The sequence below is a fragment of the Panthera leo genome, chromosome F2, assembly GCF_018350215.1.
Source record: "Panthera leo isolate Ple1 chromosome F2, P.leo_Ple1_pat1.1, whole genome shotgun sequence".
Classification (NCBI taxonomy): domain Eukaryota; kingdom Metazoa; phylum Chordata; class Mammalia; order Carnivora; family Felidae; genus Panthera; species Panthera leo.
Genome location: NC_056695.1, coordinates 18,130,965 through 18,147,383, shown reverse-complemented (window position 1 = coordinate 18,147,383; position 16,419 = coordinate 18,130,965). Strand labels below are relative to the sequence as shown.

At 38.5% G+C, this 16,419-nt stretch overlaps 1 protein-coding gene across 2 annotated transcripts in view; it reads left to right on the top strand.

Annotated features, from left to right (window-relative positions):
* The window catches only part of CPA6 (carboxypeptidase A6), a 364,246-nt gene that overhangs the window by 235,588 nt on the left and 112,239 nt on the right, over positions 1-16,419 (top strand). For both annotated transcript variants that reach the window (XM_042924104.1, XM_042924103.1), the window contains exons 3-4: positions 8,886-9,010; positions 15,818-15,932. In XM_042924104.1, the coding sequence (XP_042780038.1) occupies positions 8,886-9,010; positions 15,818-15,932 (240 nt within the window). The remainder of the gene's footprint in view (positions 1-8,885; positions 9,011-15,817; positions 15,933-16,419) is intronic.

The following is a 16,419-nucleotide window of genomic DNA, read 5'->3' as shown; positions in this document are numbered from 1 at the left end:
TGATCTTTTCATCAGCTAACAACTAATATAGAAAAAAATTATGTGATTTCCATTTAATCTTCTAATTGCTTTAGAAAAATGCTTGAAAGTAACTTTTTAAAAATTAGTTTTCTTTATATATCATTTTCCATACTGACCTAATAAGTCAATATAACTGATCACTCAAAGATGATACTAGTGCAAAATTGTTGAGAGGGTCTTTTTCTTTTTTTAAATTTTTTTTAACGTTTATTTATTTTTGAGACAGAGAGAAACAGAGCATGAACAGGGGAGGGGCAGAGAGAGAGGGAGACACAGAATCTGAAGCAGGCTCCAGGCTCTGAGCTGTCAGCACAAAGCCCGACGCGGGGCTAGAACTCACGGACCGCAAGATCATGACCTGAGCTGAAGTCGGCCGCTTAACCGACTGAGCCACCCAGGCACCCCGAGAGGGTCTTTTTCTAACTCTGAGAGTAAGAAGGTAAATGTGGGTGAACTTGAAAGAGATTTTCCTAGAGAAATGTAAACCTTTATATTCAGAAAACCACACTGAGTCTGACAGAATTTATAGAGTATGAGGGGAACTTGGAAATAATGTAGTCTAAGGCCTTTATTTGTAATTAAGAAAATTAAGTCTCTGGAATATGACATAGCAAACTTAACAAAGAGCCAGAAAGAAACCATTTTTTTTATTTCCTAAGTTAGAATTTTTTTTTCATGAAAGCAAAGATGAGTTTTGTTTGATTTTTGAGATAAATAATAGAATTCTTGAGTTAGCATCTGAAAAAATAAATGCATAACAAACTCTGAAGCGATTTTCCACTGAGTATTAAACCCCAGAGAATAGCCAAAAACATTTTATTGTGAATGCATTAGCATACTCTTGTTTAGTACACCAAAGTAAATACTTCTGGATGTAGCAATCACATATCATGAGAAAATTATCTATGCTAAAACCATAAATCATCAATAGAAAGTGGAGGGAAATCTCTATTACTTGATGAGATGCAGTCCAGGGGCTCTTGTCTTCAAATGTCCTTGTTAATGGATATCCAGGTGATGCATGAGATAATTTCTGATTATTTTTATCCATTCTACAAAACCAAGCTAAAAATGCTAACTCAATTCTTAAGAATAGAATTATTTTAAGCTAGCAAAATATAGTGAAACAATATTGCCTTCATCTAACAATATTGCCTTCATCTTCCTGAATGGCTGCTAAATTCTCAGAGTCTCTAGTGTAGCAGTTAGGAACCTTTCCTTAGTATTTATAAGACTTCAAATGTTCACTTAGAGGGCAGGAATTAAGGTAGTATCGACTCTTTTATATGAAAAATGTGGTGATCTGCAGGTGCTACAGAAAGATGCAGGGTGCCAAAGTCAGATGTCATTGAGTTTCTAATTTCTCCTGGGCAAACCATCACAGGTCTACATCCTTCATTCCATAACCCCAATGACCCTAGTACTCAAATCACCCCCCCCCAAGCCACTCTGGCCTGATAATGCAGAGTTCCCACCCCTCATCTAGCATACCATTAGTTATCATAAGAATTTAGTAAAATAGTAATTATCCTGAGATGGGGGAAAGCAGCTCCTGGCAGCCAGAAGCCAGGCTGACACGAACAGCCAGACCTTGGTATTCTTGTGTTAACCATTTTACAGAGTACCAGCATCAGACAAGACTATTCTATGTTCTTCATGAAATAAGATAAAAATAAGACCGTGTCTAAACACAGGAAAAACAAAAAATAGACCAAACCAGAAAAATGACAAAACATCCCTTGTTTTGGGTTCTTTCGTTTGTGTTTTGTTTTGTTTTGTTTTGTTTTTGTGTGTAGCTAATATGACTACTGCTTCTTTATCAATTATAGTCCCAGTTGTTTCTTTCACCTTCTAGATACAATTATCAAGATATTCAGTTATGGAATTCCCTTCATTCTGATAGCATTCAACCCAGAGAAAAATCTGAGTTCCTTAAACCCTACACAAAATCACCTAACAAAAGCCCCAAAATCCCCTAAATTTCTTTGTCTTTCTGAGATTACCCCTTGTTGAAACAAGCCTATAAATTAAATCTTTTTTGACAACCCATATATTCCATCTTTGATGGTCTTCAATAATCCTTTCAAATTGGTGAATGTACCAATTAATAGTTCAGGGAAATGTTAAAAATCATTTTCTTTTCCAATGTGTGCTTTATTGAATAAATGAGTCTTACTATCCAATTATGATGATAAGCATTCAGCCTTGAAGAGAATTGGATGGAAAACATGGACACCGAAACAGAACTTCCCACCTTTACCTGATGTCACTGGTATAATGCTTTTCTGATAACTAGAACAGTAAAACCTTGGGTTGCAAGTAATTTGTAAGTGTTCTGAAGGATGAGCAAACATTTCTCATAAATTTTAACTTGGTAAGTGAGCAATATCTTGCATTACGAGTAGTACATGCTGCAGAACATTACATGATCACAACTGAGCCAATGCTTTCTCTCTCTCTCTCTCTCTCTCTCTCTCTCTCTCTCTCTCTCTCTCTCTGGGATTGTGGTTGATCGTCTTCCATGCTTGGATGCTCAGTCTCAGGCTCCAGTGCTTGGCAGAAATCAATGATTTTTCAGAACATTGGAAGATGCCCACAACTGCCACTAGTGTATTTTTTGTCACTTCAAAGCACCTATGGAAAGTCCTCTGCTTTTCCATACAAGAGTAAGCTTAGGAATGCTTTGCTTCATACTAGGTCAGGCTGCTTGCAGATTTAGACCATTTCCTCTGCTGCCTTATTGCCAGTTATGTTAAATACAGTATATAACAAGCGTTTATTAATACTGTACTGTAGTCAATATCCGTGAGAGCATATGCAATGGCCCCATGCAGAAAAAGGTTGAAAAGAAAGGTGGTAAAAAGGAGATGATTATGATGGAAGTTAAGAAGGAAATCATAGAGAAATGAAAGTGACCGAAATTGCAATATTTTATAGGAAGTCTATGTCTGCATCTCTTCTGCAGAGGAGGAGAAAAAGGCAGAAGAATCTCTCACTGCAAACAAGATTAGGGAGATGTGTAAAATGTGGGAAACAGTATAAAATTTTGTAGAAAAGCACTACCCTAATAAGGCTGTCATAGCAGTGATAAATCTGTTTAATGGCAATACAATGTCGTTAAGATCCTCAAAAAGACACAAAAGCAAGTGTCATTGGATAGGTTCCTTGTTAAAGTTCATGAAAAGAAAAAGATTCCATGGAGCCAATGGATAGCAGTAATTCCATTAGTGATAGTGAAAGTTGTCCTACACAATAACCCTCCTCTCTCTTGTCTCCCTCACACCAGCCATGAAGGTTTTCAAAGGTAAGAGTAGGTTAATTTATTTTTCTCTATTATTTTGTATTATAGCACAGTATTATAATCATTTTTATATGAATGTTTTTGAGTTGTGGAATGAATCATCTGAGTTTCCATTATTTCTTATGGAGAAATTCGCTTTGATATACAAGTGCTTTGGATTACAAGCATGTTTCCAGAACAAATTATGCTCACAAACGAAGGTTTTACTGTACTCATGCTATAGTATTAATTTCTACTATACTGAAATTTATAAGTAATGCTTTCATTTGGACTTATCCCACTCTTGGGCCTCCACTAATTTTTATGACTATTTTAACTCCTAATTAGTTAATAACATATTTTCATCTTTCTTCAGTGGTGAAACAATGAGTTGCCTAAATTCCTGAAGACTTTTGTTGTATTTATTGGGTCTGTGCTTTAGGAAGTGATAACTTAGCATTTTGTAGGAGAGAGAGGATGAAGCTAGGTAAAATGAGTCCCACAATTGTAACAACCTACCATATGTCTGGTTTACCAGAGACCATATTCTCTGGCTAAGTTTACCTTCCAGCAGCCCCCTGCTATTTGAAATGTTAACAAGTCATGAGAAGTAGAGCAAGGACAAACAATAACCATAAAATAAAAGCATTTCTTTAACTGTGTTGCTGAAGTGGCCACTACTGGGGATATGGGGCCACTATTGGGGCCAAGCATTGGAGATATGGAAGGGAGAATTTCACAGTTTCTGCTCTCATGAAGATAATATGAAAACAGATATTAATATTAATATGACAATTGCCCCCCAGAATATATGTCTCTAGAACTTGTGAACATGACCTAATTTGGAAAAAGAGTTTTCAGATATCCTTAAGTTAAGGATCTCAAGATGAGATCATCCAGGATTACTCAGGCCCTAAATCCAATCACAAGTATCCTTAGAAGACATGGAAGAGGAGAAGATACAGAAACAGATGAGAAGACCATGTAAAGATGGAGACGGAGATTGGTATAATATGGCTACAAGCCAAGGAATTGCTGGAGCCCCCAGAAGCTGGAGGATGCAAGGAAGGATCCTCCCCCAGAGATTTCAGAGGAAATGCTGCCCTGTCAACACCTGGATCTTGGACTTCTGACCTCCAAAACTATGAGAGACTAAATCTCTTTGTTTTAACCCATCCGGTATGTTGCAATTCATTATAGCAGCCCTAGGAAACTAATATAATCACTGTAAAAAATGAGATATAATTAAAAGTTACACGAAAGCAGGTAACAAAGGTACTTGACCTAAACTTGGGTGTCAGAAAACGTCTTAAGAGGTCATAGAGATCCTAAAAGAAGATTCAAGAAGGTTAAGTGGATCCAGACCAAAAAGACAATTTTAAGGGTATATAAGAGAGAGTGTTTTCTGTGCATTAAGATTTTTATGTGTGCTAATATGTAATTAATATGATTATGTAAATTAAACATTAGCTGACCACAAACTTGATATTGAGGTTTCTTACTTAGAAACCTCTTATGTGATACATAAGTGCCTAACACTTTTCCAAACCAACAGAAAGTAAGAGTAAATATAGAGTAGGACTTTCCTCTCTCATGCTTCTATGTTACTTCAAGCAGCTGGGAGGCAGGCCATCTGTTCCCAAGCTGAAGAAATACCACCTGTCTTCCCATATCCACATGTAGGACTCATTCAGAAACTGCTGGGGGACACTGACTACACCTTCAGTGATACCTCAACCAGGTATGTAATCAGTCACCTGAAAGACAGTGGATGCTTCATGGAGGCTGGACCAGGCCAGTAAGTAAACACAGCACAAGAACCAAAAGAGCCATGAAATTAGTGCTAGACTAAAATATGATATTTTTTCATTGCAGAGAAATTATTTTTGAATTTTGAATCATTTATCATTTAACAAATGACCCCTGTTCACCAGATGCTATTTAAAGCATTTCGTACGTATTAGTTTAAGCCTAACAAATCTATAAGACATATAGTATTTATAAGCCCATTTTATAATTGAAGAAACAAGCACAGAGAGCTAAAGTAAGTTGCCCAGAGTCAGACAGCTAATAAGCTGGCAGAACCAGGATTCAAGCTCAGCCTGCCTTGAATCCCAAAATTAATGCTCTTAATGACTGCATTTTCTGTAGTCTCTATAATCCCAATCTATAACAACAACAACCAGGAAGTGTAATCATCACCTTCATTTTACAGATGAAGAATGTGAAACCCAAAGAGATTAAGGAATTCACCCTACATCACACAGATGCTAACTGTGGAGAGCCTAAATGTAATTGTAGGAAGTCAGACTCTGGAATCCAGAGAATTCCAGAATCCATGCTACAGTGGTTTCAAATCCAGTTGTTTGCCTTTGCATTAGGAAACATTCCAGCCTTACTCATATTCTTGGTGTATTTATTGGCTCCTCTCTTCCTTAAAGCCATCTACAGGTTTTAATGTCCAAATAAAGGAATAATCTCATCATAGTCTTCATTTTAATCAGAAATATGGGAAGTAGAACTTTACTGCTTCCAGCTTTTCTTTTCATATGTGTTCAAAAAGAAAAAAAAAAACAACAAATAGCTAATATTTTTTGAGTTTTCACTATGTGCCAGACTTCGTGCCATGTGTTTTACTTCTGTTTTTCCAACTCATCCTACAGAAAAGTCTGTAGATAGGCTTTTTAATTACATTCCCAATACAGATAAGGAATTTGAGGCTCAGAAATGTTAAAAACCTCCCCTGAAGTCACACGGCCGATACTAGCAGGGCATTCCAGCTCAAGGCCATCAGGTTCCAAAGTCCATGCTTTTGACCATACACTAAATTTCCTCCACCTCTTAAATAGATCTGACTGTATGTGACTGGTCATCATATGAGGAAAGGAACACATGGGAACAAACACCAGATTCCAAGGCCAGAAATTTCCATAGAGGAGCGTTCTCTCCTTGCAATATCACATGGTTGTTTATAGCAAAACCCTGTGATAGTTGGCATACAATCTGAGGCCATCCTGACAAGGTTACTGATCCTTCATTGTCATCATCATAAAGTGTCACCCAGCTTTGCCATTCAGAGGCAGTTTACCATTCATCCAGATGGGATAACACCCTAAGGAAATGATGGTAACCTGCCCAGAGTGGGCTGATTTGAACTTTGAAATACCCACATACAATTTATAGGGCAAATAACCCCTGGCAGGAAAAACCAGGGTGTGAAACCTGCCAACCAAACCCCCTCAAACACTAAGGAGGTTGGATGTTGCTTATTCTCCTGGGGGTATTCTCAGAAGATCCCAAAGACACTTAACCCAGTCAGCACATATGGGCACTGGAGTGTGGGTACATCCTGTGTCACTGTTTTGGAGCTGTGCATCCTTGGAAAATTGACTTCACCTCTACGAATCTGAGTCTTCTCATTCTTTAAATATATATACCATTAGCTCCTACCTCAAGGTATTATTGAAAAAATTAGAAATACCTAAAAAGTGGGTGGCACTTGAAAAATCTCACGTGAGTATTGCTGTCCCTATATCTTGTTATAAGCATATGCCTGCCACCCAGGGTTAAATACCCATGTATTATATATCCAAGAACCCTCTCCCCAAAATATTATTGGAGAAAAGCTGATAATTCATTTTAACTTATTTTCCTAATATCACAACAGTACAATTCCTGATTTTGCGAATTAGTTTTGTTTCCTTTAGACCCATTTCCTAGGAAGCCTTCTCCAGGCCATGCTATGGGGTATGTTCCTTGAATGGAACCTCCTATAGGAAAGCTACTCTCTTCTACTGGATGAGGAGTCTTATTTTAGCATGTACCCTGGAAAATGACACACAAACTAATCTCCAGGGTGGCTATTCACAGTATTTTTGGTTCTTATGGCTCTCTACCCTCCAAATACAGCACTATTTCCTCACCTCCACTGGCATTAAGGGATGTAACAAACCTTAATATCAAAAATATGTCTCTGTAATGGGCTTAGAGGCAAGTCCCAAAGATGATTACAGGATCAGAAAATCTATCATATAAAGAAAAGTGAAAGATACCAATGTACTTGATCTCACAAAGACAAGAAACCGGCCATTCCTTATTGAAGAGTGGAACAAGAAAAAATGAAACTGTGCTGCAGTGTAAGGGATTAAGAAAAACATCTGCAATCTTGTTAAACATGGATATGAGTTAAACTAGGATTTTTTAGACTCTCCTCTTTTGGAGACTTAAAAGATGTGGTTTGGATACGTCTATTGGGGACAGGTTTGTTCAGTCCTCGAGGTATCCTTGCCCAAGGGCTGACAGATGGATTAAATGACCTCTCAGCATCCCTTCCAGCCCCACACTTCTGTTTTTCTATGATTGTTGGACTAGCATGTTAGCTGAGTCAGATTTGCCCTTGCAGCTTAGTGGAGGAGTCAGCTGCTTGGGAAAAAACAAAAACAAAAAAAAAAAAAAACAAAAAAGAGACTTTTTGTCCCCAAAACAAATGCCTTTCTGCCCTGTTCAAGATTAAATTATACCACCAGAGGTGTATTTCCTTGAGTCGCAAAGTATTTTTGGTCTTTTAGAGTTCCCTAAAAGAATGAAGACACTGACACCTAAGAGAAGATAAAGTAACTAAATCTTACCAGATCAGAGATCAAGGCCCTGTACCAGACTAAGGCTGGAAATAGAAAGAGAAGATCCCATGCGACATGACTTTAAAGGTGAACTGTGCCTAATCGAAAGGTAGCTCTCGGCTTGTGCAGAAGATAGGGCTCTCCTCCCTCCCAGATGCGTTCAGTAATTGTATCAATGAATGTAAAGCACTACCTACCAGATATGGAGCATTAGACAAGGCACTGGAAACACTACAGTAAGCTAAAGAGTCACAGCTCCTGCTTTCCTGCAAAACACTGGGCATGTGGTGAACATATAGTGAATTATTACATGGAGTCTATACGTATGCAACCGTGAGTTGCTGATGTGCACAAGGCTCCATTCTAGGCACTTAGAATGAGGTGGTAACCTACAGGAGCTTACATTCTGATAGGATTAAATTACATAATGAAAGAAGCATGAGTTGCTCTAAGAACTATGACCAGGAGACTACCCTAGCTGAAAAGTCCAACCTGACAAAGGGATGTTTCTATTGCCATGTGAAGGCTGAGTAGGAATTGGTAAAAGGCATGTGTTGGGGAAGGAAGAAGTACCTGGAGACTGTTCCATTTAAAGTTATCAAACTTTGTTGATAGCTGTTGTCAAGCTACCATAATTCGCTTGGGTAGTAAAATATAAGGTAATTTATATCTTTCTTATTCAAAGATTTGTGTAATAATTTTCAAGAATATCAAAGGTATACTTAAAACTATTTTATCTAATTTTTACCTTGTGACTTTATTGTATATTGGTCTTTATTGCTTATAAATGATGATCAAATTCTATGTGGATATGATATAATTTGGAGACCAAATTCAAATAAGAATTTTACCCTGATGGTGAAAGCATTGAGTCTAAATCCAAAATGTGACATGTTTCACGCCGTGACGTGGATCTTTCCCCACCTGAACTGAATATGAATTATAGGTTGGTTCCTGCACTATAGGTGGACCTGTGGCAGCCCAGCAGTATCTTCCATGTATCAAAAGGAGCAGTTACTGATGTTCATATTCCCAAAAATGGTTCCCAAGTCCTGTTAGCCTTCTTACAGGAAGCCAACATCCAGTACAAGTAAGCATTCTTTTTCACTTGTTTAATTCATTTGTACTAAACTGAACTGAATGAGAGCTGTATTCAATTCAGGTTTTTATTGAGTGCCTACAATGGCATTTTAGGTACTATTTTTCAAATTGGGGAAAACAGACTTGAATGTAACACAGTTATATTCACCTTTGAGGATCTTATTAGTGTAATAACGAGGTGGTGGTGGGGAGGAACAACACTGACCTCTCATTTCACCATTACCACCAGGTGATCACTGTAAACACAGAAGGTCTTCTCTGAGGAATGGAGAGCAGCCTAGCAATGCTTAGAAAGTGGATAAAAATGCAGGGGCAGATAAAACTTTCTGCAGGAGCAGTGACCGCTAAGCAGAAGATGAGCCTTGGGACTTACAGGCAGAGGGGACAGTGTAAGCAAAGGGAAAAAACAGTATAATACCTGTGTAGGGAACTGAAGTGGCTCAGTATTATTAGTGTACAAAATCAAGTCAGGGAGTAGAAACAAATAATGCTGGAGAGGTTGAGAGAAGACCAGGTTGTGGGAAGTCTGATGTACAGGGCTAGGAGCTCAGGCTATCTAGTATGTGGTTCTGCACACTTGAAAGAGGTAAGCAAGGGAGCCATGTGTAAGTAGGGGTGGAGGGGCAATAGGAGACTACAATAGTCCAAGTAAGATGTTGTGAGGCCTTGAGTCAGGACCAGAGTAGTGGGATAAGGAAAGCTTTCAAAAAAAAAAAAAAAAGTGAATAGGCAAAACCACCTGGACTCTGCACTTAGTTGGATGTAGGTGGAAAAGGAAGAAATCGAAAACAACCTCAAATCTTCTAGCTTAGGTGATTGAGTAGACAGATTCAAATAAATTTGGATATTTGGTTTGGTTTTTTTTTTTTAAGGAATCATTAAATAGTAAGAATGGAGCAAATGCAAGATAGTCACAGAAGTTAAGAAATGAGAGACTTTCAGGAGGGAGAACATCAGTGATGCCATGTGGTGCAGTAATATCCAGCAAGAAAAGGACTGACTGGTTTCCTTTGGATTTGGCAATGAAAATTGTGTTGGTAACTCTCACGGTGGGATTATATTGTCAGGAACAGAAGACAGAGAAAGTACAGAGAGGTGAATAGGAGGTGAGAACATGAAGAAGCAGAGTACTGCTCCTAGAAGTTAAAATAAGCTGAGAGGCAGAGAATGAGGAGTGACTACGAGGAGATGCAGCATCAATGACTGCTTCAAATTTGGGATTTTAGGGGGTAGGGGGAAACTTTTGTATGTCTGTAGGCTGAAGGGAGGGACCAGTAGGGAAGGACACACTGATGGTACAGGATAGAATGCACCAATGGAGAAATGGGTTTGAGCACTAGAAAGGATGCCTTATCCGGGAAGACTGAAGAGGTAAATGTGAGTCTAGTTAAGATTATAAAGAGGAGAGTCAACAAGTTGAAAGAGATCATAACTAAGGGCTAAATTTTCTACGTGGAATAAGAAGCAAAATTATCTACTAAAAGGGAAGAAATGAGCTAAAGAGGGTTACCAAGAGAAAAGCTGGGGTTTTTGTTGCAAAGAAGGTCGATTGTAGCACTCATACAGAGTTGAGATTTTGTTGGATTAGGACCACAGAAAGGTCAGGATCAAAGAAGGTGAGGTTCCTAGTGAGATACTAGCTTAAGTATTCATCCATGGCATCAAATCTGGATAGGAAAAGAAAAGAGTCTAGGAGGAATTATGTAGTCAAATTTAAGAATCAAGAGAGGTATAATGATCTTTATATTGAAAGAAGATACAGCATGACTGAGGGCAACAAGGAAATGGAGGGAAGAAAATCTTGACAAAGTGTAGGGTAAGATTAAGAGTCCTGCTGTAGAACATTCATGGCTGGTGACAAGATTCAGGTGTTAGTCATAGAGATCATGGCTGAAATGGAGTGTAAATCATTGAGACTGATGTGATTGAGAATGGATGGACTAAATCACCAGAGAATCATCATAGCAGTTTTGAATTTCATTGGCTGATGACAAGATTAGAGGTGGAGAGACAGATGTGCTCCTGGGACAGTAATATCAGAAAGTACCCAGGAGTCAGAGGAAAGAAACAAGGAATGGCATGATGCTGAAGGCAGGATGAGCTTTTTCTGGAAGTTAGAAGATTGATGAGGAAGCATGTGAGAATGCTGGGGTTCAGGAGAATGCTGACCTCCTTCCCTCTGGTCCCATGATAGGTGGTGTGGCGAAAGAGAAAGCCACAAAAGAATCTGTCCTTGAGAGAATTCCATTTCCATTAGGGCAAGAATATGAAAAGAGAGAGTTCTCTGAAGAGACGAGAATATAGGAAGTTTATTTACAGAGAAAGCAGGATTCCAGCAGACACAAGGGAAAAGGAAGTGGTGGAGAGATAGAAAGTCAATGCAGGATCTGGGCAGAGAAGTGCAGTGTAGTAAATCAATGACATGGGAAGGAGTGACCTGCCTTTCATTTGGAAACTCAGGATTTCAGGGCTGTGAAGCATATTTGTAAATGACTAACCTCAATTACTCCAACTTCTTAGCAAGTGGTTGTACTATCAAAACTGGCACAAAGATCCCTGATGATGTCTGGTAAGGCCTGGGATGGGCCTGTGGCTCTGTGAGTCCACGGTGAAAGCCCTAGTCTTTCTGGAAGGCTGAGCCACAGGGTGCAGAGTGACAGTGACATTCCTCCCTGGTCCACACAAATACTTCCCTGCCAGAAAGATAATTACAGCCTTATTAAAGTACGTATATGCTTTTTGCAGAAAGGTATTTTTTCTGTCCTTCTAGAACAGGGTAGAGTCACAGCTGTGCATAAAACTATTGTTCATATTGAACACATTTTAGTCATCACTATAACTTTGAAGGCGTGCTTTGATTCTCTGAATGCCTGGAAGGAAGGAGCTTAGTAATTATATCTATAGGTGCTCAGCAACAACTCACATGCTTCATTAATTATAATTCAGTAGAAAGGAATATACCAGTTATTTTAACAAGTCTCTATTTCCTGCCATTAAATACAGGTCATGTGGAACTGATATAGAATAAAATATCACACTTTATGTCACAGAGAATAGAGTCTAAAAAATGAGTATTTTAAATCAGTTGTCTCCTCATGGAGGACAATCATTTAGAATTATTCATTTTGTTGGTCCCGAGATAATAACACATAAGAGTTGATTAAATTCCACAGGGCAGTAGATAGAGATCATTTTAATTGACTTTTATTATTGTAGCCTGGGGTATTTCCAAAAGATTATCATTAACTCTGTACAACTATACATAATATATAGCTGTAGTCATCTTTAAGGAAGGGATAATGTGACCTCATGTGTCTGGCCCCTAGGTAATCAGCCCCTCTCAATGACATGAAAGATGAGATGATTCATTCTGTCATAAAAAATTCAATCATTTTATAAATTAAATACCTGTAAAAATTGGCAGTGGAATTTCAAATATTGAGCCTCACCCACCCTGGAAGCTTTGGGACATGGTTTTACACTGAATGTTGACATCACTTGGAAAGTTTTCAGTGGCTCTGGTCGCTGTTACATTATAGTACATGCACCTAGGGTAGGGATAATCATGAACCACAAAGGACTAAGAAAATACGACACTTACAAATGCCATTTTGATCTCCTTCTCATTATTCTGCTGGTGTCAACTATTTGACAAGGAAAATGAGGCTAGACCTGCCACACCACAATTATTTTAACTTTCAGGTTGGTCTTTTAGGGTCTGTATTAAGGTATAGTCATTGAATAGAGACCTGTATTAGTTTGCTAGGGCTGTCATAACAAATGCCATAGACTGGCTGGCTTAAAAAGCAAAAATTTAATGTCTCATGATTCCAGAGGCTGGAAAACTGAAATGAAGGTGTGGGCAGAGCTGGTTCCTTCTGAGGTCTGTGAGGGAAGGACCTGTCCCAGGCCTCTCTCCTTGGTGTGTAAGATGGGCATCTTTGCCTCTTCATATCTTCCCTCTGCTTGTGTCTTTGTGTAGTAATTTCCCCCATTTTTTAAAATTGTGGTAAAATATGCAATATGAAATTTACCATTTTAACCATTTTAAATATACAATTCAGTGACATTAAGTGCATTCACATTATACAACCATTAGCACCATACACCTCCAGAACTTTTCCATTTTCCCAAACTGAATTTCCCCTTTTTTAAATGTTTATTTTTGAGAGGGAGAAGGAGAGGGACTGCACACTTACATGTGTGTGACCTGGGAAGGGATAGAGAGGGGGACAGAGGATCCAAAGCAGGCTCTGTGCTGACAGCAGAGAGCACAATGTGGGGCCAGAACTCACAAACTATGAGATCATGACGTGAGCCAAAGTCAGACACTTAACCACTTAACTGACTGAGCCACCCAGGTGCCTCTGAATTGCCTCTTTTTATAAGGACACCAGTCATATTGGATTAGAATACATCCTAGTAACCTCAGTTTAATTACATCTGCAACAATCCTATTTCCAAATAAGGTCACATTCTGTGGTGCTGGGGGTTAGGACTCCAACATACAAATTGAGGGAGAAGGGGACACCATTCAACCCATAACAGATCCCCACACACAATGGATTTAATCACGTATAATTTATTTCTCCCTCATGCGACAGTCCAGAGGTCCAGAAGCTGTTGCTGTGATAGTACAGCCCTCACTGTTGTGATGATAACTGCCTCTCTTGCTGCAAAGCTGGTGACTAGACACTGGAGTGCTGAGTCCAGCAACCTCGACTTTCCCTGAACAGTCACATTTCTGACCTTGACATGGTCACAGCAACAGCAGGAGATGGCCACTGCCTTTCTTAACTTCCTATCTTACCAGTGTTCACAAATTCGTACCCGGGACCCTAGCTGCAAGAGAGTCAAGAAAAAGTAATTTTTGGGTTCCCAGCCCTTGCAGTACAAGAAGTCCATATGGAGAGTAGGCAGCTAACCATATCTAGCACAGACACTCAAGAGAGGAAAAAGGAAACAAGGGTCAGCTATATTCTCATATTCTCTTCCATTTGTTTTTTTTTCTTCCATTTGTATTTAATATGGAAACTGAGAGGACTAATACCAGTGGGTTTCCAGATTTAATTAGCCTAAATTATTTGTTTCCAGATCATTAGCCTAAATATCCCAACAATATATTAAAATCACTAGGTGAGCTTTTAAAAAGGACTTCTACCGGGGCGCCTGGGTGGCTCAGTCGGTTAAGCGTCCGACTTCAGCCAGGTCACGATCTCGCGGTCCGTGAGTTCGAGCCCCGCGTCAGGCTCTGGGCTGATGGCTCAGAGCCTGGAGCCTGCTTCCGATTCTGTGTCTCCCTCTCTCTCTGCCCCTCCCCCGTTCATGCTCTGTCTCTCTCTGTCTCAAAAATAAATAAACGTTAAAAAAAAAAAATTTAAAAAAAAAAAAAAAAAAAGGACTTCTACCTATTCACAGATATTCTTGTCTATGCAGGGCCCAGTGTGGCATTTTTTTTAAGTTTATTTATTTTTAAGTAATCTCTACACCCAACCTGGGGCTCCAACTCATGACCCCAAGATCAAATGAGCCAGCCAGGCACCTCAGTGTGGCATAGTTTTTAAAGCTCACGGGTGACTTTAAAGCAATGCAACTCAAGAATCACTGGCCTAAATGACTAAACAAATATTAGGGAATCCAAAAACTAACTCCATTTATGGCACTTGGAGATTTTAAAAGGAGACAGAGAAGCCTAAGAGTTTATTCATCAAAGGAGCTAATATCCAACTGGAATGATTCCATACAACTTGAAACTAAAAAACTTTACATGATAATTTTCTTACTTTGGTGAAAATGCTAGCAAACTTGACTAGAAAATATTAAAATAAATCTTTTGTAGGAGCAATTCTCCATTAGAATTATTTTGACAATTCTCTGAATGGGTATTTCATTATGCGATCAGTAATATGTTAAGTCATTTATCAATTAATAATGATAAATGATAAATGATAAAGAATCTAAGAATCAGTTAAGAGGCATAGTTTTTTTGCACTGAAACTCCTAGGAAAATACTGCCTTTCTAAAGGGAACAATAGTGGTTCTACCAAGAGCTGCCAAACAAACAGATGTATCCACATCAGAACTTCTTAACTTTCTGGTGATAAATGTGAGGAATTGCTCTTATCTTGAGTGGAAACAAGTTTCACTTGTTTATTTTTAGAAGGTCTGTCCACTCTTAAAATAATGCAAACCCAATATACCCCAACTCAATTTTGCAAAAATTTAAACATTTTTTTTAAACCTTTGAAAACTTTTCATATTGTGTTGCCTTGTCTTGTTTTGGTGTTCCTAATGTCACACTGGGCTTAGAGTCTAAAGACTAGAATCCAGGTTCACATCCCAAGCTCAAACTCTAGCTCTGTTCTCACTAGCAGATGATATTGGCAAGTTCTTGACCCTTTTGAGGCTCATTTTCCCCATTTGTAAAATTTAAGAGTAAAATTTACCTTATAGGTTTGTTAACTAAGCTCGTGTACGTAAAATACATAGCACGGTGCCTAAGTAGGTATTCAATAAATGTAAATGCCCATACCCATCATTCGGTTCTTGTAGCTGCTCAATAAATGGTAGTAATTATTATTATTATTTGAGACCATCTTCTTTAATTTTAGATTTTCATTACCCAATTTAACAGTTTCTATTTCCCAAAAGAGAGTACTTTCCCAACATTTGGTATTTTTAGAAATGTCATTATTTGCTATATTCTTTTTCACTGATGCATGATTTTCTTTTGATATTGCCTGATTTTTATATGCTCTCCATTCAATTTTCATCATGTCTATCATTTCAAATCCAGGATCCTCATAGAAGATCTTCAGAAAACACTGGAAAAGGCAAGCAGTTTGCGAACCCAGAGAAATCGAAGATACCTTTCTGGATATAATTATGAAGTTTATCACTCCTTAGAAGAAGTATGTAATCAAAGGAACTTTCATTCTTTTTAATAAGTGCATCTTTATCATTCAGGTCTAATGATTGGGAGAGAAGCATAAAGACAGAGGCAGGGGCTATATGAAGAATACATATAGCTCTTATATTGTCTAGCCACCTCAGTTCAATCATCCCTTTATTAAGCCTTTAAAAAAAAGTGGCAAAATAATTTGAATTTCATTTGCTTTACCCAACCCACCCCACAGAGGACATGGAAGTGCAATGTAAAAGCGAGGGAATGTTGCTATAATTGCAGTTGTGAAAACCTTAACTAAAAAAGCATGGAAGGTAGATCTAGTCAGAGTTTGAAGGCAATGATTTGGTTGAGGGATGGAATGAATTTTGATGCTCGCCCCACAGCGTCTGAACAGGTTGGGACCTCCCACAGGCCAGGCTTCATTTGTGGAAACTCAGGGCCTTTTAACATGTTATTTACTCTTCCTAGTATTTATTCTATAGCAACTTCAT